The sequence below is a fragment of the Podarcis filfolensis genome (genome assembly GCF_964270895.1).
Source record: "Podarcis filfolensis genome assembly, chromosome: 12".
Lineage (NCBI taxonomy): Eukaryota > Metazoa > Chordata > Lepidosauria > Squamata > Lacertidae > Podarcis > Podarcis filfolensis.
Genome location: NC_139614.1, coordinates 58,540,366 through 58,565,378, shown reverse-complemented (window position 1 = coordinate 58,565,378; position 25,013 = coordinate 58,540,366). Strand labels below are relative to the sequence as shown.

Below are 25,013 nucleotides of genomic sequence, written 5' to 3'. Positions count from 1 at the left end.
ACTTAATTTTTGCACATTTCTTCAGGGAGCGGTCTTAAGAATATGTTTCTGGGCGTGAAGAATTCAAATTTCTTAAGTTTGTGACTAGATAACGTTTAGCTTGGCAAATCTACATTTGATGAAAAAGCACATCAACTGCTTTCCGAAAATCAAATAATTTTAATTTTACCTTTTGAAAGTGTCAGGTAATGCTAAAAATGAATAGTATTAATAAATAAAAGTAAAAATATTAATATAAAATATAACTGCAGTCATTTTTAATGATGTCCATGCCATCTTACACATAGTTTACTTACCAAGCAAAACTAAGTTATATTAATTTAACCAAGAAATCTTTTGAATTCCCAAGTCATTACAACTTTGTTGTAAAAATCAGCACACCCTACTGTACTTGTCCCTTCATTGCGCCCCGCCCCAGCCCTTGTGTTTCTTGTGCTCATTCACATCCTGCACCAAGCTCTGTTTTGCAAAGGGAACTGGGGGCCCCCTGCCCCCCCGATCCTGCTAGCCTCATTCATGACTGGGGAAACCTGAGAAATTTCACATTTAAGACACACCCACCAAAGTTCTTTCAAGAAGAACAAGGATTTATTGAGGTCCAGGGTGAAAACTTCCTACTAAGCCAATTTTTATAAAAGGTTTATAAAAGGTCAAAACAGTGCAACCGGTAAGCAGGGGGACTTCACCGAGGGGGACCCCTGGACGCTGTCCCCCTGGGAAGTCACGGAAGAGAATTGCAACCTGAGTTAGCCTGAGTTCCTGTCCCCCCTTCTTGGCAGCACCCACAGGGTGGGGTGGGGAAGGGGGTGTCCTCGCACAACACACACAACGCACAGCGCCCCTCAGAGCTCCTCCTCCGCCTGCCGCCTCTTCTCGAAGAATGCGCAGTAGGCCTCGCGGACGCCGTGCGCCTCCCCGGCCCCTTCTTCCGCGTCCGAGAAGGCGTCTGCGTGACCCTCAGCCGAGGGCAGGTCGGCGTAGTCCATGCCTTCCTCCCAACCTTCCTGCATGGCCTCGTTGCGGCTCTCGCAGATGTTGTGCAGGATGCAGCAGGCGACGATGACCAGCGGGACGTTCTTCTCGGCCACGTCCAGGCGCTTGAGGAGGCAGCGCCAGCGGCCCTTGAGCCGCTCAAAGGCGTAGGTGACGGCCATGCGGCACTTGCCCAGCAGCAGGTTGAAGCGCTGGCGGGGGCCCTCCAGGGCCTCTGTGTAGGGCTTCATCAGCCACGGCCGCAGGGGGCAGGCAGGACCCCCCAGCAGGACGGGGCCCACGGCCACCCCCTCAATCTCCGTGGTGGTCTGGGGGCCAAAGGTGCCCTTCTCCATGCGCTCAAAGAGCGGGGAGCCCCACGGCAGGCCCGAGTCCTGCAGGCCGCCCGACCAGCCGGCGTAGACATCCATGAAGCGCCCTGCGCTGTCGACCAGGGCCTGCAGCACCATGGAGACCAGCCCCTTGCCGTTGATGTAGGCCGAGGCGCCGTGGGGCGAGCACAGGATGGGGATGTGGGTCTCGTCCACGGCGCCAATGCAGTTGGGGAAGCCCAGCTGCTCAAAGCCCTCCATGACGGCCTGGGGGTCCCCCAGGTGGACCACGTGCTGCAGCAGGACGTCGTGGATGGCCTCGCACACCTCCATGACGATGACCGAGGCGGTCGACACGCCCACGCCAAACTGGTTGGCCACCGAGCGGTAGCTGTCCGAGGTGGCCAGCTTCCAGAGCGTGAGGGCCACGCGCTTGTCAACAGGGATGGCGGCCCGCATGTTGGTGTCCTCGCGCTGCAGCACCGGCCGCAGCCTCTCCACCAGCTCCAGCACCGCCTCCCGCGACATGCGGAAGTAGCGCACCCACTCGCCGTCATCGGCCGGCCCGGCCACCAGGTTGTCCCACCAGTCCGTCTTCTGCGTCTTGCTCCACACCGTCCGGTCGTTGGGGCGGTAGCTGGCCCCCAGCAGCACCCGTGCCATGGCGGCCCGCTGCCTCCTGCGGCGCAAGCGGAGGTCACGCATCCGCTTGGCAGAGGAGCTGGGGGCCTTCCCAGGGTGCCAGGCTGACGGGGGTGGAAGGAAGAAAAAGAGAGGCATGAGTTGCTTTCTAAATACAGTGGTACCTCGGGTTACAGACGCTTCAGGTTACAGACTCCGCTAACCCAGAAACAGTACCTTGGGTTAAGAACTTTGCTTCAGGATGAGAACAGAAATCGTGCAGCGGCGGGAGGCCCCATTAGCTAAAGTGGTCTTCAGGTTAAGAAGTAAAATAAAAACATAAACATATAATCCCCTTTGACTCCCCCCCCCAATTGTGGATCTTAATATAATGATTTTTCCCTCTACTCTAATTTTGTTGGTTTAGCGTATGATAGAGGTTTTCCAGTTGTTTACTGGTCTTGTTTATATGATTTTGCAGTTTTTGTATATTGTGCTTCTGTGTTTAGTTTTACTACTTTGCTCTGGGATGGAAAACGCTCAATGAAGGGCAAGCTGTAAATACTGTGAAGAAATAAATAAACCAATAAGCAAATACTCACGCTGGGCGCTTCCTGGGGCTGCCACGCCAGCGGGGTTCTCCCTAGTAGTCATGCTGGCGATCTCTGACCAGAGGCTGCTGGTGGCTGAAAGCCCATTGATGGGGCTCAGCACACGGTCCTGGCTCTGGCTGCGAGCGGCTGCCCGGCAGGACTCCACAGCGAGGGAGGCGTCTGGGTCCTGCGGCCGCAGGGAGAAGTCCGCCAACCGCAGGGTGGGCGAGTCCTCGTCTTGCCCCTCCAGCGGGCAGCCGGGCAGCCCCACCGCGTTGGCCGGGGGGTCCTGGTCGGGGGTCGGCAACTGGTAGCCAGGGAGGCCGGCCCCCTGGCGATACTGGCTTGTGAAGCGGCTCTGCAGGTGGAAGTCGGGGTGCGCCAGGGCGTGGAGGTACGGATCCTGCTCCTGCAGCGTCAGATCCCGCAAGTTGGGGTGCTGGGCGGGCAGGGCAAGCAGGAAGGGGGCTTCTCCCTGGGGCTCCTCCCTGCGCCCCCTGCCCTTGCGCCCCCTCTGCTTGGTCCTGTTGACGCACACCTTGGGCACCACCAGCCCCCGGCTCATCAGCAGGAAGCGGTCCAGGAGGGCAAAGAAGGGCATGGTCTGGCGCGCCCGGTTGGAGTGCAGGTTCCCGTCCTGGATCTCCTTGAACCCCCTGCGCAGGTCCTTGGCCCGCTGGCGGCACTGCTCCAGGTTGCGGTGGAAGCCCATCTTCCGCATCTTGTCCGACAGCCGCTTGTACTGCACCTCGTTGCGATAGTTGTCAAAGAGCGCCGTCTGGACGCGGTCGTCCCCCCACAGCTCCACAAAGGCCTTGGTCTCCGAGGTGGTCCAGTGGGCGGCCCGCTGGCGGACCTGCTCCATCGCGCGCTGGCGGCTGAGGGATGAAAAGGAGAGGGGGCAGTGAGGCAGAATGAAGGGGCTGGAAGGGACCCCCAGGGTCATCCAGGCCAACCCCTGGCAATGCAGGAATCTCAGCTCAAGCATCCCTGAGAGATGGCCAGCCAACCTCTGTTGAAAGACCTCCAAGGAAGGAGAGGCCACCATCTCATAAGGGAGACCCTTTTAAAAACCCAAAAGATGAATTTTTCAGGCCAGAGACACCCGGAGGTGATCCCTGACTCCGTGACTATGGAGAATCCCTTCCCGCCAGTCCCAGACTCCTCACCTGTAGAAGGTGGCATCCAGCTGCCCGAAGGGGGGGCAGCCCTCCTGCACGTCGGGCTTCTGGTCTCTGGCCAGGAGGGCGGCGATCTTGCAGCTGCAGCCAAAGCACTTGAAAAGCTTCCCCAGGGCCAGCTGGGCCTGGATCCGGGCCGCCTCCTGCTCCTCATAGACAAAGTTGCTCTTGCAGTCGATGCAGGTGAAGACCCGCTCCAGGCAGTGGGTGCTCTGGTGGGCGGCCAGGCTGCTGTCGCTGCCAAAGAACTTTCCGCACTGCGGGCAGGGCAGCGCTCGCTCGCCAAAGTGGGTGCGCAGGACGTGGGAAATCAGGGCGTCCCGCTGGGGGAAAGTGCGGCCGCAGTCCTTGCAGTGGTGGGTGGCCGGCCCCTGGGGTTCCCCCCGCTGCTCCTCAGGCTTGATGTGGGGCTTGGCGTCAGCTGAGGAAGGAGGAGAAAGGGCATGTCAAGACAGGTGAGAGACAGGAGTGCCAGCCATGCCCCCGCCTTGCCCCCACCTGCCCAGGAGCTGAATGATCTGTGGCCTTTGGAGAAGGAAAACAGATGTATCTTGATACTTTTGAAACAAGATGTTGTGTTTGCATCAGTATGTTTGTAGTTGTGTTTGCATTGTCTGCTTTGCCCCAGGGTGTCGTTTTAGGCCAACAAATGAATAGTGACATGGCACAACGTCTATATGCCAGGGCTAGGAAAGAGGGTGGACCCCAAGCTGGGAAGCTCAAGGTTCCCCAGCAAAAAAAACAGACAGGTGCGGGGGGGGGGGGCTGGGGGAAGAAATAAAAGGTCCCCAAGGCAACCTTCCTCTATAAGTGATGGCTTTTTGCAGGTCGCACAGTGACGCAACCTCTGTGAAAATCTACTCTGCCCATTTCGGACCACCCCATTTCAAGTCACAAAGGGGCGCAAGCAGCCTTGCTCTGGAGGGAGGCAGAGGCCCTCTGTGTCCCTGGAGAAACTCATCTGCAACCCAAGCAGCCCCCCCTGCTTGGGTGGAGAGGGGGCACACACCCCATACTATCCAGCAGCATGCCTTGTACCGAGTCAGGATGGCCTGCACTGACCGGCAGCAAAGGCTCTCCAGGGCTTCAGCAGGGCCTCTCTCTCAGCCCTTCCTGGAGATGCCAGCGGGACTTGAACCCGGGACCTTCTTCCTGCAAGGCAGGGCCTCTGCCACTAAGCTTTCCCACGGGGGCCACCAAGTCCCAGCACAGTCCCAGTGGGGCCCCAGAGCTGCAACAGGCCTCCTGGCACCACCATTGCATGCTGCCTTGGAAGGATCACACTTCAAAACGACCTGGACAGATTAGAGAACTGGGCCAAAACAAACAAGATGAACTTTAACAGGGAGAAATGTAAAGTATTGCACTTGGGCAAAAAAAATGAGAGGCACAAATACAAGATGGGTGACACCTGGCTTGAGAGCAGTACACGTGAAAAGGATCTAGGAGTCTTGGTTGACCACAAACTTGACGTGAGCCAACAGTGTGACGCGGCAGCTAAAAAAGCCAATGCAATTCTGGGCTGCATCAATAGGAGTATAGCATCTAGATCAAGGGAAGTAATAGTGCCACTGTATTCTGCTCTGGTCAGACCTCACCTGGAGTCCTGTGTCCAGTTCTGGGCACCACAGTTCAAGAAGGACACTGACAAACTGGAACGTGTCCAGAGGAGGGCAACCAAAATGGTCAAAGGCCTGGAAACGATGCCTTATGAGGAACGGCTAAGGGAGCTGGGCATGTTTAGCCTGGAGAAGAGGAGGTTAAGGGGTGATATGATAGCCATGTTCAAATATATAAAAGGATGTCACATAGAGGAGGGAGAAAGGTTGTTTTCTGCTGCTCCAGAGAAGCGGACACGGAGCAATGGATCCAAACTACAAGAAAGAAGATTCCACCTAAACATTCGGAAGAACTTCCTGACAGTAAGAGCTGTTTGACAGTGGAATTTGCTGCCAAGGAGTGTGGTGGAGTCTCCTTCTTTGGAGGTCTTTAAGCAGAGGCTTGACAACCATATGTCAGGAGTGCTCTGATGGTGTTTCCTGCTTGGCAGGGGGTTGGACTTGATGGCCCTTGTGGTCTCTTCCAACTCTATGATTCTATGATTCTAAGCCTTCTGGCGCCACTCACCCAGAGCGCCCGTCTTGGCTTTTTTGGGCTGAGTCTTGCTGCAGGGATGCTCCACACCTGGTCCTCTCCTGACCTCCAGCTGCCGCTTAGCCCCAGAAGCTGCACCCAGAGGAGAGAGTGGGAGAGCGAAGGAGAACGTCAGGAGCTCAACCTTAGAAGGTAGAGTCAAATTGCACCTGCCTGTTTTTAAGGACTAGGGATGGAAAGAGGATTCCTAGAGCTACTATTAGTGTCCCTTAACAGCTTCGGACCTGTCTCCCTAGGAGATCGTCTGACCCCACAGGTGCCACTTGACCGCTTTGATCAGAGGAACTGGCACAGTTCCAGGTGCCACCGAAGACCCGTTCCACCTCTGTCAGAACTTGATTGTTTAGTGCGGCAGCAGCTGCCCTTTGGAACTCCCTGCCAATTGACACTAGGCAGGTACTTGCCTTTTCCCCTTTCAGAACCTGCTAAAAACATTCCTGTTTAGACAAGCCAACCAGGTGCTTAGAATGCTGACGTGAGTTTTAATTCTGCTTTTAGTCTAGTGTTATGTTCCCTTTTCAAATGTCTTAAATTATTGTTAATTTTTTGTAAACTGCTTTGAAGTTTGCTTGCTTGCTTGCTTACAATCAAGCTGTGTCTAAATTGAATGCTGGAGGAGTGAACCCCAAGGTCTCCGAGGGGAGGGACTGCCTTTGCCACTGCAGGGGGCTGGACGTCACAAGTCCAGGACGTCACTGATGGTCACAGCAGGATGGGCATGACAGCAAAACACAGCCAGGGATTGCTGCCAGCCAGTGTAGGCAATCCTGAGCTCCACAGGCCAACGTAAAGCAGCTTTCTCTGCTCCCTGCTGGTCCTGGATAAGAAGCCACGCCTCAGGGGTGGAGTAGCCCTGGGGGTAAGACCCCCCCCAGACTCCATGCACCCCCCGACTTGCCTGCCTGTCAGTGGGCTTCTCCTGCGGATGCACAAAGCAGAGAGGAGCTCCAGAAAAGGATTCGCACTCGCTGCTCTCCATAGCCAGCCCAGAGCAGCCCAACCCACATGCGCACCAGGATCTGTCCCCTTGAGGTCGCCAACCGAGAAGCATCGGGTTCAGCAGTGGCCACATTTGCTGCTCACAAAGTTGCAGAGTTTGAAGGGACCCCCAAGGGTCATCCAGCCCAACCCCCTTAAAGGCAGGCCTCAGTCAGGACCTTCACCCCTCGAGGGGCCTCACTCACCTGGGCTGGGCACTCGGGGAGCCTCTTCCAGCTTTTCCTCCATGGGGGCCTCAGAAGGAGGGGCCTCCCCTCGCTCCATTCGGCCCAAGACCTCTGGCTCGGGGTCACGGGCAGGAGCTGCATGCGAGGAGAGAAAGTGGAAAAGTCACCACCTGCGGGAAAGACTTGGGCGCCACAAGGGGGAGCCAAGGGCCTGAAGGGGGCAGATGGGGGGCGGATGTGGCATGTCTGGAGGAGCAAGAAAGCAGGGGTCTCCCCATGGCAGTGGTCAGAGGAGATCTGCCTCAGGCCTTCCTGGCCACGGAGAAAGAGTTTGGACATAGAAGCAGAGTCGGAAGGGATCGCCAAGGGACATCTAGTCCAGCCCCCCGCAATGGAGGTCGGCCGCCACCCTGAGAGGGGACTCTTGCCAAAGAGGAGGAAGAGGAGCCTGGTGGCTGGATCAGAGCAGGGCCCCATCCAGCCCAGCCCCCATCCAGGGCCCAGCCAGCAAAGCGTGAAGGCAACAGCCCTCCTCGCATCTCCCAGCACCTGGCACTCCCAGGAAGACTGCCGTAGGACATGGAGGCTCCACCTAACGGTCACGGCTTGGGAGGCCATGTGGCTCATCCCCCTTTGACGCCGCCACGTCACGTAGCAGCCCTCAGAGACGCTGCCCAAGTCAGGCCAGGCTTAGCTAGGAGAGGCCTCAGGGGAGCTGGAAGAGGAAGGGAGGACACAGAGCCTTCAGCTGGTGATGGTGGGGCAAAGCCAGAACTTCGAGGGATCCAGCGGATCACCGGTGAAACTTGTCTGATTTGACTTGAAGGGTCCGCCATCACCCCCACCCCACCTTCCGGGGTGTCCTGGGGCCAGCGGCTGCGACCCTCCCCCCCTCCCCAGGGGGCTGTATGAGGGGGACCCTCACCCAGCGAGGCCACCAGGTCGTGGTTCTCCTTCATCACGTCCCAGTAGAGGGCCTTCTGCCAGGCCGTCAGCTGGGCCCACTCTTCAGGCAAGAAGTAGACAGCCACGTCCTCAAACGTCACCTGGAAGGAAAGCAGGCCGCATCCTGCTCTGTGCCGAGGAAGCCAGCACCCTTTGCCCACCCCCTGAAAACCAGCCTCTTCCAGAGGAGGGGGGAGAACGTGGCAGCTCAGAGCTTGGGCTGAGCGTCCCCAAACATCCAGAGCGAGGCAGAACACACTGAGAGAGGGGTCCCCCCCCCAGGGGAGGAAGCGCAGCAGCAGGACAGCCAAGGCAGCTCTCCTGCAAAGACCCCACGCCAACAGGGGAGGGCGCCGTGCACAAAAAGAGAAAGGCACAGAGAAGTCCCACCCCCCAGGTGCCGGCCGTGGGAGAGGCCAGCAGCCCCAATCCTGCTCCCTGCGTCCCCAGCAGTGCCTCCCACTCTGCCCTGCCTGGACGTAAGAGCAAGAGACGGGGCTGCAGGATCAGGCCAAAGGGAGCCCCTCTAGCCAGCTTCCTGTTCTCAGCAGGAAAAACTCCCCAAAGAACCTAGGAGTCCAGATAGACTGCCTCTGGACCTGGAGGCTCCCTAAGAAGAGAGGAAGAGCCCTGCTGAGTCAGGCCAGCAGTAGGTCTAGTTCAGCATCCTGTTCTCACAGGGGCCGACCAGGGCCCATTACGGGAAACCCACAAGAGCCTCCTTCTCCCCTCCAGTGGCTTCCAGCAACTGGCAAGGGACTGTTGTTGTTGTTTATCCTTCAGTTGTGTCCAACTCTTCATGACCAGAGCACGCCAGGCCCTCCTGTCTTCCACTGCCTCCCTCATGCTGGTAGCTTCAAGAACACTACCCAGCCATCTTGTCCTCTGTCGTCCCCTTCTCCTTGCGCCCTCCATCTTTCCCAACATCAGGGTCTTTTCCAGGGACCCTTCTCTTCTCACGAGGTGGCCAAAGTATTGGAGCCTCAGCTTCAGGATCTGTCCTTCCAGTGAGCACTCAGGGCTGATTTCCTTAGGAATGGAGAGGTTGGATCTTCTTGCATTCCATGGGACTCTCCAGAGTCTCCTTCAGCACCAGAATTCAAAAGCATCCATTCTTCGGCGATCAGCCTTCTTGATGGTCCAGCTCTCCCTTCCATACAAGGGACATCTCTTGGCAAGGGGTATCTCTGGCTTATTCCCCCTCCCTCCTGCCTAGGACCCCACTGCCCACTCCCTCTGCTCACCTGAGCGGCCCGCGGGGGGCTCTGGGCCACCTGCTCCTGCTCCAGGAGCTCCAGGACTCGTTGATGCCAGCACTCCCAGGTGCAGAGGCCCTGCCAGGCGCCAGGCGGCTCTGGAGGGCGGGGGGACATCCAGGGGGGGCCTTTGCAGCCTAGAGAGCAAGCAGAGATAGGGTTGAGCAAAACAGCTGTTGAGCTTTTTGTGTGCAAAACCAACACTGCCAACATTGGATTTTCCCAGACATTTCACTGATTTTTGCCCAGACCCAGCTTGCGACTGCAGTATTCTGGGTTTGTCCAGGAAATTCCGGATGTATAGCAACCCGAAGTGGAGAGAGAGGACCGCTCTGATGAGTCATTTCTTCCATAAGATTTTCACAGTTAGAAAGGAAGAAGCTCAAAGTGTTTGACCAAAAAAAGAGATAAAACAATACCTTACCAGTAAAAGGAACTCATAACAACCATCAGAGACACTGGAAAAGCTAAAACAACAGACACAAAGCAGATTAAAATTCCCATTGGCTTCCTGAACATCTGGGCAGGCTTATCTAAAACAGGGGTGCTTTTTAGCAGGCGCCGAAAGGAGTGCAGCGAAAGCGCTTGCTGGAAGTCAACAGGCAAGGAGTTCCAAAGTGTACAAGATCGAGTTCTGACAACGGCTCCCACTGCAGTGGAGCCAGTGCTGCCCAGGGAGGGGGCTCAGGCAGGGAAGCAGGCGTGCACTTGGGTCCAGCATTGCTCCAAGACACTTCCATTTCATTCATTTATTTATTTCATAAAAATTATATAACGCTTTATTGTAAAAAAAACCCAAACTCTCAGAATGTATATTTTATATTTGATGTTTTATTTCGGAACATTTTAATGTAGGTTGCAAGCCGTTTTGAAGGTTTTTTGTAACACATAAAAAGTGCTTATACAGCCGTACCTTGGTTTTCTAACAGCTTAGTTCTTGAACGTTTTGGCTCCCGAGCGCCGCAAACCTGGAAGTGTCTGTTCCGGTTTGGGAACTGTTTTTGGAAGCTGGACATCCGACGGGGCTTCTGCAGCTTCCGATTAGAAGCCGCGCTTTGGTTTCCGAACGTTCTGGAAGTTGAACGGACTTCAGGAATGGATTCCATTTGATTTCCAAAGTACGACTTTGTTGTTTTATATTTATTATATATAAATATAATTCCCCCCTGAGAGGGACTCAAGGTGGCTCACAGATATATAGAAACCGTGTGGGCGGCTCTGATCTGAGGGATGGCTTTGCCCTTTTGCCCCTTTCATGCAGCCCAGGCTCCAAGGAGACCCCCAAGTGGTACCTGGGCTGCTGCTGCTGCTGGCGGAGGAGGAGGCGGCTCCTTTGCCCGGTTTGTCCTGCGCCGGGGGGTCAGCGACGGCTGCCTCTCTCTCGCCAGGGGGCTCCCCGACGTACATGTCTTCCTCCATCGCCCAGTGGGCCCCCCCTTGTTCCTGCTCGTCCTCCTCCTCAAGGTCACAGGCGGCCTGCATCTTTGGTGGATGCAGAGTCTGCCAGGAGGAAGAAGCCGGGTCAGCCGTGCTCAAAATTCCCCAGCCACCTCCAGGGGAGCAGAAGAGCTTCTTTACTGCGTTTATCTCCCAAGGAGCACATGGTTCATGCCCCTCCTGAGTTAACCCCTGCAACAATCCTGTGAGGTAGGCTAAGAGGTTGCGACTGGCTCTAAGGTCACCCAGTGAGCTTCAGGACCGAGTGGGGATTTGAACCTGATCTCCCAGGTCCTCACCCAACACTCTCACCACTGCCCCACACTGCCTTCCTGGAGTCCTCCTGCCGCGAGGCAGCTCTATAAATGAAGTCGCGAAATAAATATGGGGAAAGCAAAATGTCACTTAGAGAAGGATCTGAAATATTCTCCTTGAAGCTTGAGTTTTTGGTTTTATTTTGTTCTGGATGGTTTTATTTGATGTTTCAGTGTGTTGTAAAGCACTTTGAGATTTTTTCTTTAAAATATAAAATGCTATAGAAATTGGAGGGATTCACAGATGAAAAAATTATTCCTAGACATTCCATTGTGGTCCCCACAACTGAGGTTTAAGGTACCATTTGGCGATTAGCTTCCATATCTGAGTTCCGAACCCTGGGGGTCAAGGTCTGCGGCCGGAACCAAATAGTGGCCAGCTAGCAGCCTTCTGGGTCTCTGCAACCCCACCCACCCACTCGATCCGGATCCTGGCTCTCCCTCCACCACATAGCGTCTCCTTTTCCTGCAGGTGTGGCAGCTGAGAGATCCGCCAGGCGACACTTCTCTTAAGCAGTGAGGCACAGTGGTTAGCAGGCCAGGCTGGGAGAGACCAGGGTTCAAATTCCCCCTTGGCCTGGCTGGGGGTGACCTTGAGTCCAGTCCCTGCCTCTCAGCCAACCCCCCTCGCAGGGTCATTGTGAGGAGACAATGGGGAGGAGACCTCTATACACCACCTTGAGCTCCCTGAGGAAGAGTGGGGGGCAAATGGAATAAACCACCAAACAAATGGCGGCTCCAATCAGTAGTATGTTTCCAAAGAGAGAGGTGCTGGGGCACAAGCTTATCTGCAAGCCCCCCCCCCTTGCCTTGTCTTAGAAGCCTTGGGGCTTCTAAAATATAACATCCAAAAGATGTGATTCCAGAAAATGATCCATCCAACCTTCTAACTGCTGCAAAGATTACAACAGCTATATATTCAGGTTGTGGAGCACATCTCCTGCTATATCCAAATGCGTTGAGAAAACTAGGTCCTGAGTAATTATGATTTAGCTAGCTTATTACAAAAGAAAGTGTGCAAACCAGCCTAACAGGTTCAAGGGGGGGTGGAATGGGTATGGGGGGAGGAACAGTTTGGGAAAACAAGCTCAAGGATCACGTCCAACCTAAGGTGGCTTGCCATCTGCTGTGACCGCATCTCTTTGTGCTCTTTGTCTTCGGTTTATTAAGAAATGATTTATACAAAAAAAGAAAGAAAATAAATGAGAGGTCCCATGTAGTGGAGGGGGGGACTCCTCCCAGTTACTCTGCAGAGAAGGGAGGTTCCTGCCTGCCCCCCAACCGGGGCACTTTGCACAGCACAACCTGCCCCCAAGAGGTTCTTCCCATGGAGAATGACGGCATTTTGAAGCTGACATCCCTAGCCGCTCCCTAGTCCCCCTTTGGGGCGCAAGGACTCAACTCAACACTTGCTATTGCGGCAGTCCTGGGTGTGCGCAGGCCGACTCCACAGGGGTTTATCCTAAGACACCAGCCTGGCCCTGCACAAACAGCAGCCATCCTTCTGGGACCCAGAGCAGAGGCCATTATTCTGCCGCTGTCACCTCTGTCTCTGCACAGGAAGGTCTCTGTGGTGCTGCAAATCTGGAAAGGCCAGCGGAGTCTGGAGAAGGGAGCACAAGTGTTGGCACGGCACTCCGGGAAGCACTGGGGCCACAGGTGCTGCACTGCAGGGGGCTGGACTGGATGACCCTCAGGGTCCCTTGCAGCTCTACAAGCCTATGACTCTGGGCCCCTGAGGAAATGAGCGCCTGCAGCTGACACTGGCACCCAAGAGCCCCCCCCAAGCGGTCCAAGCAGGGCAACCAGAGATGCCCAGGTGCCCCTCAAAGAGCACCCCCACCCCTCACAGCTCTCCCAGACTGACAGCCCAGGCCCAGAGCGTTTGTCCTGATGCCAAAGATGGACAAAGGGGCATCTGAGCCGCCTGCAAACCCCCCCCCCCCGTGCTTCGTTATAAAAGCCATGTGACTGTCACCAGATTGCACCGCAAGGAAGCCAGCAGCCTCCCCTTCGAGGGCTGCAGTAAGCGCACTGCTGCAAGGGGGGGGGGGTGTGTCTTCTGTCCTACTGGGGTTTCGGGCTCTCCTGACTCACTCCTGACTCAGGGCTGAGTCTCATTCCCCTCTCTGCTCCGCAGCCTGAGTTTGAACCCGAGGTGTGACTCCTCCTCCGCTGATGCCTCCAGAGATTAGGAGAGGCTCAGCTCCTTCCCGCACGTCCTGCAAAGTCATCCTCATGAGGCAGAGGGGGGGGGAGCCTAAGAACCCCCAAAGAGCCCCCAAAGGGGGACCATCAAGTTGAGCGGCCAAATCTCCCTCCCTGCCTCTGGCCCTGGAGTTCCATGAGAACGTAAGGGAAGCCTGCTGGATGAGGCCAGGGCCCGTCTGGTCCAGCCTCCTCTTCCCTCCGGGGCCAACCAGATGGGAAACCCACAAGAAGGACCTGAGCAGGACAAGACCCACTCTCCCCTCCTGGGATTCAGAAGCCATTGCTGCCCCTGGCTGGGGAGGCGTCGCCCAGAGCCCTCTTCTCCTCCAGCGATTTGCTTCACCCGCTTTTAAGCCACCGAGGTCAGTGGTCCTCACAGGGTCCTGCAGGAGGGAGTTCCACAGTTTAGCTGCACGCCATGCCAAGGAGGAGTGTGCAGCTGCTGCGTAAAAACGGGGTGGATAAGCGACTGCTGGGCAGGAGCCCAGCTGAACCCCTTGCGCAGCAGGAGGCAGCTCTGCCTGGCTCCTGGCAGTGCCAGGGCTTGGACTTGGCCCTCTGCCTCCCCCACAACCACTATCCAGACCCACAGACTGTCCCAGCACATCTGTCCCCTAAGTGCCGACTTCAGCAGCTCTCACCCGGGCAGCAAAAGCCCCCGTGAGGAGGAGGAGGGGGAGGAGGAGGCAGCCCCCCCACCTGTGATGCCCCAGAAGGAAACATCCGCTTGTTCTGGGCTGCTTTATCCCAAGGGTGTCTGGCCTGGCAAGCTCTGCTCCTCAAACGCGCCTGGAGGAAGCCCGGTGCCAGGGTGCAGCAGGTAAAACCCCTTCCGACTTGGCTCCCAAAGGTGTTCCTTGGCCTCTGGAACCTGACTCACATCCAGGCGGGTCCCACGTTGGCGGTGCTTGCATTCCCTTTCCGAAAGAGAAGGCCGGGAGCAGCTGTCCCCATTGATTCATTGCACTTATATCCTACCTGTGTCTCCAAGGAGCTCAAGGCCATGTGCAGAGTTCTCCTTCCTCCCACTAGATCCCCACAGCAACCCTGCATGCAAGGTAGGCTGGGCTGAGAGGCAATGACTGGCTTCTAAAGGAACCCCCACGGAGCTTCACGGCCAAGTGGGGATTCGAACCCTGGTCTCTCCCAGATCCTGGCCTGGCATTCTAATCACTAGGCCACGCTGGCCCCTGATCAAGAATAGCCGGCCAACGGGAAGCAAAAGGGAGGCAGATTTATGCTGCAGGGGAGGGTGAAAGATTACAGAAGGCAGGCAGAAGTCTCTCTCGCCCCACTCTTAAAATCCTAGAGCCCGATGGGGCCTTCCAGCAAAACTGAACACTGAAGATTCAGGACAGATCAAAGAGGGCAATTCTTCACACAGCACACAGATAAACTGTGGAACTCGCTGCCACATGAAGTACTGATGGCTACCAAACTAGACAGGATTGAAAGAGGACTGGACAAATTCATGGCGACAAGGCTAGGCATGAGGTCAGAGGCAGCAGGATGCCACAAAGGCCGGTTGGGGAGAATCATTGGGAGTTGGACAGGGGGAAGAATCACTGAATCTTAGACTAGGAAGGGACCCAAGGGTCATGTAGTCCAACCCCCTGCAATGCAGGAATCTCAGCTAGAGCATCCAGGGAAGATGGCCAGCCAACCTCTGCTGAAACACCTCAAGGAAGAAGAGTCCACCACCACCACTGCCAAACAGCTCTTACTGGCAGAAAATTTTTCTGAAGGTTTAGTTGGAATCTCCTTTCTTGCAACTTGAAGCCAATGGTTTGAGTCCTGCCCTCCAGAGCAGGAGAAAAGAAGCAGGCTCCCTCTTTGCCCTTAAGATATTTGAAGATGGCTCTCATATCTCCTCTCAGTCTCCTCTTTTCCAGGCTTAACATACCCAACTCCTTCAACTGTTCCTCATAAGGCTTAGTTTCCAGACCCTTGACCATCTCCGTCACCCTCCTCTGCCCACATTCCAGCTGGTCAACATCCTTCTTAAACTGTGGCGCCCAGAACTGGACACGGGACTCCAGGTGTTTGTCTGACCAAGGGAGAAGAGAGCTGGACTATGACTTCCCTTGCTCTGGAGACTAGACTTCTGTTGAGGCAGCCTAGAATAGCATTCGCCTTTTTTGCTGCTGCATCACACCGTGGACTCCTGTGAAGCTTGTGGTCCACCAAGACCCCTAGATCCTTTTCACATGTACTGCTAGTAAGCCAGGTGTCCCCCATCCTATATTTGTGCATCTGGTTCTTCATGCCTAAGTGCAGAACCTTGCATTTGTCCCTATTGAAATTCATTTCTCCAATCTGTTAAGGTCATTTTGAATTCTGATTCTGTCTTTTGCGGCATTAGCTACCCCTCCCAGATTAGAGTCATCTGCAAATTTGTTGAGCATCCCCTCAATTCCTTCATCCAAGTCGTTTATAAAAACGTTAAGCAACCACGGGCCCAGGACAGAGCCCTGTGGCTCCCCACTTGTCACTTTTTTCCAAGATGACGAAGAACCGTTAATGAGTCCTCTTTGGGTTCAATCAGTCAACCTGCTACAAATCCACCTCACAGTTACCTCATTCAACCCACATTTTACCAGTTCCCTCATGAGAATATCATGGGGGACTTTGTCCAAAGCCTCACTGAAATCAAGATACACTCTATCCACAGCATTCCCCTGATCCACCAAGTTTGTAATTTCATCAAAAGAAAAAAAGAAATCAGATTGGTCTGGCATGACTTATTTCTGAGAAACCGATGCTGACTCTTAGTAATCACAGCATCCTTTTCTAAATGCTCACAGGCCAAATGTTGAATTATCTATTCTAGGACCTTCCCTGGTACTGATGTCAAGCTCACCGGTCGGGAGTTACCTGGGTCTTCCTTTCCCCCGTTTTTGAAGATGGGGACAACATTTTCCTGCCTCCAGTCTGTAGGGACCTCACACGGCTGCTGCTGCTGCTGCTGTGACCTTCCTGCCCTTCTGTGGGCTTCTTCCCACTGAGACATGTGACTGGCACCTGTGAGAAGGGGAGGCTGGACATTTAACTTACGCTGTGAACTGCCCTGCAATCTTAAGGGGAAGCGTAGCATATAAATTTAGTAAATATGAATGATAATGTGTTGCTGTGGGCATCTGTCTGTCTCGAGACAGAATGGAGTGCTCCAAGAAGTCAAGCAAGCAGCACTGAAGTGACCTCCCTGGGGCACTGTGCATGGAAGTCCTGGGCTGCCCAAACCCCCGAGTCGGCCTGGCTGTCCAAAGAAAGCAGAGCAAGATGTGGGGCACCAGCTGGGCTGCAGGAGTTGCTGGAAGGAGGCATGAAGGCGCCATCCAACTGTCTTAGGGACTCCACTCCAGAGGCTGACTGTACATGGGGCAAATGTTGCTGCTGCAGGCCAGGCCTTTGCTGCGCCGGCACCTTCCATACCTTTTGGGCTTCGCAGAATCGTAGACTTGGAAGGGACCCCAAGGGCCATCTAGCCCAACCCCTTGCAGTGCAGGAATCCCTTGTGGGCTGCGCACTTTTCTCTGCTTTGGCTGAAGGTAAAGCTCCTTCTGGAGTCAAAGCAGCGGCACTCCTTCCCTGGGACACGGGAAGCCTCTGGAGGAGTCACCCGGGCGCCTTCAGGCAAGTGCCTCAAGCGAGGAGGGGCTCAGAGGCTCCGTGCCCAGTGACTCACGCACTCCTTTGGCAGCGCCAGCGGAAGCCACTCAGAAGGTGTGAACACACCCGCAGTCGGCCCTCTTTCTCGGGGTGCAGCTTCTGCACCTCTCTCTTTATGCAACCCACCACAAGGCATTTCTCAATGCAGGTAAATCCTGCAAGAAAGTCATGGGGTGTTTTCAGTCCTCCTCCTGCAAGGGATTCCACGGCATCTGGAAGAAAGCTCTAGAAAGTGGGGGTGGGGGGTGGGGAGGGTTTCCACAGCACTTCCAAATCCTGATGGGATGCATCACTTTGCGTGCATGCCCAGGTGCCTGATGAGCATGTTCATGCACACACAGCGAGGGCCGCGCATCAGCCTGAAGCAGGGAAGGGCCTCTTCCCCAGCCTGCAAAGTCCCCAGGATGACTTCCATGCTGGACGTGTAGTGTCACAAAGCTCAGCTGCAGCACAGAAAGAGACTGCCTGGAGGAAGCGCCCCAAAGGTGGAAACCAACCTGCCCCCGTTTGTTCTTGACAGACAGGCCTTTCCTCCAAGGATGAAGGGGGGCTGCCTGGGTCCCAAAGAGCAAGGAGAAGCCATCGCTCGGGGGGGGGGGGTGTTTGGGGATTCCCTTTGGTTCCCCTTGCAGAGCTCAGCTTGGGAGAGGCTGCTCCTGCTGCGGGCGGAAGAGGCTGTGTTTGGGGTGTGTGGCAACTGCTTCTGCCAGTTCTTCTGCTCTGCTCCTCTTGCATGGGGCCCTGGGCTGCTTTTTCATAGAACTGTAGAGTTGGAAGGTACCCTGAGGGTCATCTAGTCCAACCCCCTGCGATGCAGGAATCTCAGCTCAAGAATCCCTCACGGACGGCGACCCAACCTGTTGGGGGAACCTCCGAGGAAGGAGGGAGTCCGTCCCAGTGCCAAACAGCTCTGACCGGCTGACAAAGAAGCACTCCACAAAGGGAAATACCAGACTTTGGCTTTGGGGCCACACAAGGATTCTGCATCCCACTGGACGGGACGGGGGCTGTACAGAGATGTCCAGGGCAGGTGAAGCCCCACCCCAGCCCCTTCCCTTCCCACCTTCTTTCCCACGCACCTCCCCTCTCCCTTCACCATCCACCGTGCCCACCCCCCGCCAGCCGACCCACTCACCCCTTTCCTTTCTGAGGGGCTAGTTGCCCCTTCCACCCCTAGCAGCCTTCAGAGCTCTGCTTCCATCTGCCTGTCTGCCTGCCTCTTCCTCTCCCTTATAGCTTTCCCACCTGGGGAGCAAGGTCACACCTGCCCTTATTCACCCCACATCCTTGAGCAACCACCAGGATGTGTGAACCTGCCAGCATCAGTCACCAGGCAGTGAGTCACCAGAAATCTCTGCCTCCAGCCATGCCAGGCAAATGTCCCCAAAGTGCCAATCCGTTTATTTGCGGGTTTTCAAATGTGCCTGACCATGCAGGCAAAGAAGAGCCATCATGGCTAGTGGCCATTGAGAGCCCTGTCCTCTGTGGATTGGTCCAGTGCTCTTTTAAAGCCATCCAGGTTGGTGGCCATCCCTGCCTCCTGAGGCGGAGGGTTCCACTGATTCACTGGACAGCGTAAAGGACTTTCTTCATCTGTCCTGGATCTCCCAATGTTCCACTTGGATGTCCACGATTACTTATGTGACGAGAGACAGAAAAACTTTCCTCTCTCCACTTTCCCCAGGCCACACATCATTTTATAAACCGCTATCATGTTGCCTCTCTGTTTCCTATTCTCTAAACTGAAAAGTCCCAAATGCTGCGACCTTCCTTCGTAGGGAAGGTGGACGAAACACCTGACATGGCGTGTGATGCTTTCCTCTGTCCTTAAGACGCCCGCGGAGGCCAGGCTGTCCTCAGCAGACATTCAAGCCCAGCCTCCTGGCCTCAAAACAGGACGCAAAAGCCCCGAGCTGCCCCGGGCTCCTTCCATGTGGAAGCAGGAGCGCAGCCGGGCCTCCTGCTCCTTGAGACTCCCTTGCTCTGGGCCATGGTGTCTCCCAAGGGGCCACGAATGAGCAGTCAGGCCAAGCTCCTGCCTAGCTGGCTCTGGGCAGCCAGGAGGGGGCAAAGAACCCCCTGCCTTCCAGGGTGAGGGCAGTTCCTGCAAGGGAGGAAGCCAGGCCCCCTCCATTCCCTCCGCAAGGAAGAGAAGGCCGTCTCCATGGCAACCGGCCTGGGTCCTGGCCTGGACCATGGAGGGAACCCAGGCCTGGAAGCCAAATCCGTGCAGAGTCCGGCCTCCCTTGGGCACCTGGCGGAAGATCTGAGGCACGTCCGCAAAGCAGATTCAATCCACATTCACCCTGCGGAACCAAAACATGGATTTGACTCCTTCCAGGCCCAAAGGGAGTGCCAAAAGGAGAGGCCAAGGTCTTTCATTTCTCTTTAGCAACCGGGTTTAGAGGGGCTAAAAGAAGACGACGACGACCCTCCAAGGCAGGACAGAGGGAGGAAGAAGGGGAGAAGGGGAGAAGGGGAACCCTCCTTTCTTGCTCCACCTCCAGAGCACCAAAAGTGTCTCCAAGGCAGCTGCTCCCTTGTGACTCCGAATGCAGATTTTCCCACCGAGGTATCCTAAGACACCTGGACTGCACAAAACGGCTCACGTTTCAAACCTAAAGACAGTCAGAATTTAAAAGCTAAGTAGCAGAGCTGGAAGGCTCGGTCAGTCAGCACTCAAATAAAGGGGCGCACAAAAGCCACCAAATAAAGAAACCCACAAATCTAAGTACTGAGTGACACATGTCAGCAACTGGTCGCCCCCCGCCAACGAGAGACAGGCCCTGTGCCTCATAAAGACGACCCAAGAGTACAAAAGAAGCACATTGCAAGCGTACCTTTGTGTAAGGTGAAGGGGGGGGGGCTTGTGCCTCCTGCACACCTTCACCCAAACTCAGGCCAACAAGGTGGACACCCTGACACACCGTGTGTGTGTGAAGGGAGCCACTAAACTCGGGTTGAGCATTTTGTGGAGGGGGTGATGGGCCCCAAATGGTAGCCAACCCTGGTCTGCACTAAGCCCAAGTTCAAACCCCACCATCCAGCTTTTAGAACGTCTTCAATTATTGTTATTTTTTCCTACTGATAATTTTAATTTTTTTTCCTCTTTCTTGTAAACTGCTTTGAATTTGTTTTATTTTTTTAACAATCAAGCAGTGTATTTATTTTATAAATTTTATAAATAAATCGCCCACATTGAAGGACTTTGTCCAACTCAAGAAGGGGGGGGGGATGACACTGCAACTCCCCACCCTTGGAAATCTGTAGAAATAGGGCCAAATGGCCGAAATATTGGGAAATTTTGGAACAAGAGGGAGATAGATTGAAATTGCAGAGTTTTGAAAAATTAAAAAATAAAGTGCGAGATTGGCTTCATTATTATCAAATAAGGGAGGCATTTAATGTGGATAAAAAAATTGGCTTCCAGGTGGAAAAATCAAAATTGGAAACAGAACTGTTAGATCCCAATACTAAGAACTTGTCAAGAATGTATAACTTGCTGTTGGAATGGAATACTCAGGATGAAATGGTGAAATCTGCTATGATTAAATGGGCACAAGATGTTGGACATAACATTATGTTTGCTGACTGGGAAAAGTTATGGACCACAGGTATGAAGTTTACGGCATGTAATGCCTTAAGAGAGAATATTATGAAAATGATATACAGGTGGTACATGACACCAGTCAAGCTAGCAAAAATCTATCATCTGCCCGATAATAAGTGTTGGAAATGTAAAGAAACTGAAGGTACATTCTTTCACCTTTGGTGGACGTGCCCAAGGATTAAGGCTTTCTGGGAGATGATATATAATGAAATGAAAAAGGTATTTAAATATACCTTTCTGAAGGAACCAGAGGCCTTTCTTCTGGGCATTGTCGGCCAATTGGTGTCAAAGAAGGACAGAACTTTCTTTACGTATGCTACAACAGCAGCGAGAATACTTATTGCAAAGTATTGGAAGACACACGACCTACCCACCTTGAAAGAATGGCAGATGAAGGTGATGGACTATATGGAGTTGGCGGAAATAACTGGCAGAATCCGAGACCAGGGAGAAGAGTCGGCGGAAGAAGATTGGAAGAAATTCAAAGACTATTTACAGAAATATTGTAAAGTTAATGAATGTTAGAATGATGTTGGATTGGATTGAATTGGTTTCAGCTGAAATGTTATTAAGAACTGAGCAAGAATAGATTGACTATAGGTAAAGGAGTAAAATGTAAAGTTAAACTGCGTTAAGATGAATTATGGAATTAAGCTTGAGAAAGAGGGAAAGGACTTGCTGAAACAACTAATTGAACTAGAACACAAAAAGGGAGGTGTGAGGAAGTCAAGGAAATAAGCAAATGAAAGATAAGGATATGAAAACAGGGTTTCCTTCTTTTTCTTTTTAAATGTTCTTTTTTCCCCTGTAAAATGTTTTTCTTTTTTATTTTTTCTTATGTATTGTAATCTTTTTATTGTTTGTACTTCTTTTTCCTATATTTGTTAAATATGAATAAATATCATTTTTTTTAAAAAAAGGAAATCTGTAGAAATAGTAAAATCCCCCTTAAAACTAAGGGAAGTGTATATCAGAAGAGCCAGGATGGGTCTGTGAAAACAAGTCACAGGTGGCTTATTTGGTTCCTCCTTTTTTGGTTACAGTCACACATAACGCCCCCCCCCATTTCACTATAAATTAAATACAATATTCGTTTGATTTTAAATATAGTGTGGGGGTTGGGATGTGTGTGGCAATCTTAGAGTTGGATAAAGAGGGACTGTCAAAGAGGCCATTCCTCCTCCTTCCCATTCATGTCCCCCCCGCCCTGCAACCGCCACACCTTAACTTCCCCACTAAGGAGAGATTTATTCAAATGGGCATCCAATTTATCCTCCCTTTCTGATCCCTTTACTGACACTTTGCTAGTCTGTGTGTCTGTGCAGATCGGGGGCCTCGGACCCTGAGCTCTTCACGCAGCAGACACCCCCAGCTCTCTCCCCCCCACAAAAAGCTATCTTTGATAAAGAGAGAAAAGAGGGGGTTGTCCTCACCCAGTGGGGCCACTGGCTTGCGATTTTCCAGCATCACCTCCCTCTGCATTTGGACCCCTTCTGCCATCCTTTTGCACCTCCCGCGGGAAAACAGGTCTGAGTGTTCTTGAGGCACCTGCAAGATAGAATCACAGAATTGCAGAGTTGGCGGGGTCCCAGGGTCATCCAGTCCAACCCCCTACGAGGCAGGAACCTCAAGCAGGCACAGCGATCAGCACCCCACATTTGTAACTGGGCTGCAAAAGACATCCTGCTCTAATCAACTGAACTGGAATGGTTACTGGGGCCACATAATCCCTGCTCTGCATTTGTAAGAATTCAATCTTGTAGTGTGGCAGCACCCACACTGTGGAACTCCCTGCCTCTTGACGCCAGGCAGGTGCCTGCTTAAAACATCATTGTTTAGACAAGCCTACCTAGATGCTTAGGAAGGTGATGCGAGCTTGAATCTGTTTCCAATTATTGCCATTTTAACTTTTTGAAAGTTTTCCATTGTTGTTGTTATTTTTCCTTATGGATAATTTTGCTTTATCTTTTCGTAAAACACTTTGAAAGGGTTTTTTCCCCTTTTAACAATGAAGCGCTGTATAAATTTTATGAAATAAATAAAACGAATAAAGAAACTGAGCAGCGGCCGCCCTAAGGCACCCACTCCTCCATGTGAGGTTTATCCTCTCCCCCAACGCTTTCTTCCTCTCCCAACTTACTCCTGCTCCAAAAGGTCAAGCAGCAACCTGATAGGAGACAAAGGGAAAATGCACACCAAAAGCCTGCCCTTCTATTCCAGATTGATTTCAAAATAGCCAACAACCTCTTCTTATAAATGCAACAATACAGATTGAACAGGCACAAACAATCCAGCTCCCAGGAGACATGATCTCGGGGGTGCCCCCAAAATGGCACTTGAACTCGCATCTTTCAAGGTCACCACTGCTGGCAAAGGCCGGGGGGGGGGGCTGACTTGCAAGGGGTGGCTGGGCCAGCAAAAGGGCCTCTGACACGGGGGGGGGGGGACACCCCCAGGTCACAACCCTCTCCTCTACTTTTAAGGGGCTCTTTGCAAACTGAAGTCTTTGGTGTGAACCTGAAAATGCAAGCATCCCGACTGAAGGCATCTTCCAGTTGCAAACTCAGATTTGTCCCATGTAATGGGTCAAATGTGGCCCTGCAGGCAGGCCGAGGGGCGCCTGGGTCAGGAGAGAGATTTATTATCTTCACGTGGGCAAAACGGACCCGCTTGCCACGCAAAGGCCTCTCACACACCCCTTTTTATTCCAAATCAATTAAGTCCTGCCCCCCATCTCCTGGCCGCGCTCTCCACGCACATGCAAGGGATTGCTCGGGACCTGGGTGCGAACTCTGCCCGCCCCTGGTGCCCTTGACCCGCCTGCCTGGAAGAATGTCCAAATCCACTGGCAGGCTGAGATCCGTGACTGGCCTGAGATAGATTTGGAAGTGTCTGCAGGGCAGGAAGAGAAGCCCGGCCAGATCTGGGGAGGGGGGAGCTCGGCCACATCTCCACCCCCCCCCCGCACTCTGAGGAGGCTGGGCAAGAGATGAGCTCCGCTTCCTCAGCCCGGGATGCAGCAGCAGCAGCAGCAGCAGCAGGCAGGTGCCCAGCGCCCCGGAGGGTGAGGGGGGGGGGGTCGCCCGGCCATCGCGGACCCCGCCCCTCCCCCCGCCGGCGGTGGCTGTCACAGGCTGGCTGCGCCCGGCGCCCTCGGGGTGGGGGGGCGTGGGGGGCTGCCGCCCTCCTCCTGCCGGGATCGGGGCCGCCTTTGTTCCGAGGCCGCCCCCGCCCGCGACACCCCGGGGGGAGGGAGGGGAGGGGTCGTGGCGGGGGGGGGCAGGGGGGTCAGCCCCCCCCGGGGTGGGCGGGGAGGGGGCGCCCCTTGCGCCATCCCGGGGGGGGGGCGGAGGGGCTGCTGCCGGGGCGGAGGGCGGAGGGGACCCACCTGGGGAGGGATCGGCCAGCCCCCTCCCTGGCCCGGCGGCGGCGGCGGCGGCGTCTCCCGTCTCGGCTTCCCGGGGAGGTCGCCGTCACGCTCCTTGGCCGCGCAGGCCCCGCCCCCGCCGCGCTGCACGACGGGACTTGGAGTCCTGCCCGGGAGACCCGGAGGCCGGAGGGAGCGCGGCGCCAGGAGGAGTCCGGCCCGCAGAGGCCAAGGCCGGCCCGGGAGCCGGGATCCTCCGCGGGGAGAGGACTTTGGAGGCCTGGAGGTCTTTGCTGTCGCTGCGTGGCCTGGCTGGCTGGTGCCCCGGGAGGTGAGCCAGACATCCCGGAGAGCGAAGTCAAAGGGGCCTCGGAAAGCCCTGCACATCACAAGGCCAGGGGAAGTGATGGGATTCCAGCAGAACTACTTAAATTTTTAAAAGATGATGCTGTTAAGGTGCAACACTCCATATGCCAGCAAGTTTGGAAAACTCAGCAGTGGCCAGAGGATTGGAGAAGATCAGTCTATTTTTTTTATTATAAAATATTTATTAAGGTTTAACAAGTACAGAAAAAAGAAAAACAAGCAATAAAGTAAAAAAGAAAAATACAATAAAAAGGGAAAAGAAAAAGAAAAAAACATTTTAAAAACAGAAACATTTCAGAAAAAAAGAAAAAAGAAAACCCTATTTTCATAACCTTATCTTTCATTTACTTATTTCCTTGACTTCCTCACCCCTCCCTTTTTGTATTCTAGTTCAATTAGTTGTTTCAGCAAGTCCTTTCCCTCTTTCTCAAATTTAGTTCCATAATTTATCTTAACACAGTTTCGCCTTAAATTTTACACCTTTATCCATAATCAATCTATTCTTACTTAATTCTTAATAACGTTTCTGCTAAAGCCAATAGCTTCTTTCCAACGACCTTCTAACACTCATTAATTTTGCAATATTTCTATAGATATACTTTAAATTTTTTCCAGTCTTCTTCCACCAACTCTTCTCCCTGGTCTCAAATTCTGCCGGTCATTTCCGCCAACTCCATGTAGTCCATCACCTTCATCTGCCATTCTTCCAAAGTGGGTAGATCTTGTGTCTTCCAGTGCTTTGCAATAAGTATTCTTGCTGCTGTCGTAGCATACATGAAAAAAGTTCTATCCTTCTTTGGCACCAGTTGGCCGACCATG

The 25,013-nt window shown here is 53.9% G+C and overlaps 1 protein-coding gene across 1 annotated transcript; it reads right to left on the bottom strand.

The window, feature by feature from the left end:
* Positions 1-229: 229 nt before the first annotated feature.
* LOC310746427 (uncharacterized protein) lies at positions 230-24,215 on the bottom strand (the record flags this gene model as incomplete). Its single annotated transcript, XM_083580142.1, has 10 exons — positions 230-2,050; positions 2,528-3,396; positions 3,688-4,120; positions 5,827-5,925; positions 7,038-7,154; positions 7,945-8,065; positions 9,209-9,357; positions 10,513-10,720; positions 16,057-16,203; positions 23,850-24,215. The coding sequence occupies 10 exons, from the start codon at positions 24,213-24,215 to the stop codon at positions 843-845; spliced, it is 3,717 nt and encodes a 1,238-aa protein (XP_083436268.1). The 3' UTR covers positions 230-842.
* Between the last annotated feature and the right edge of the window lie 798 nt (positions 24,216-25,013).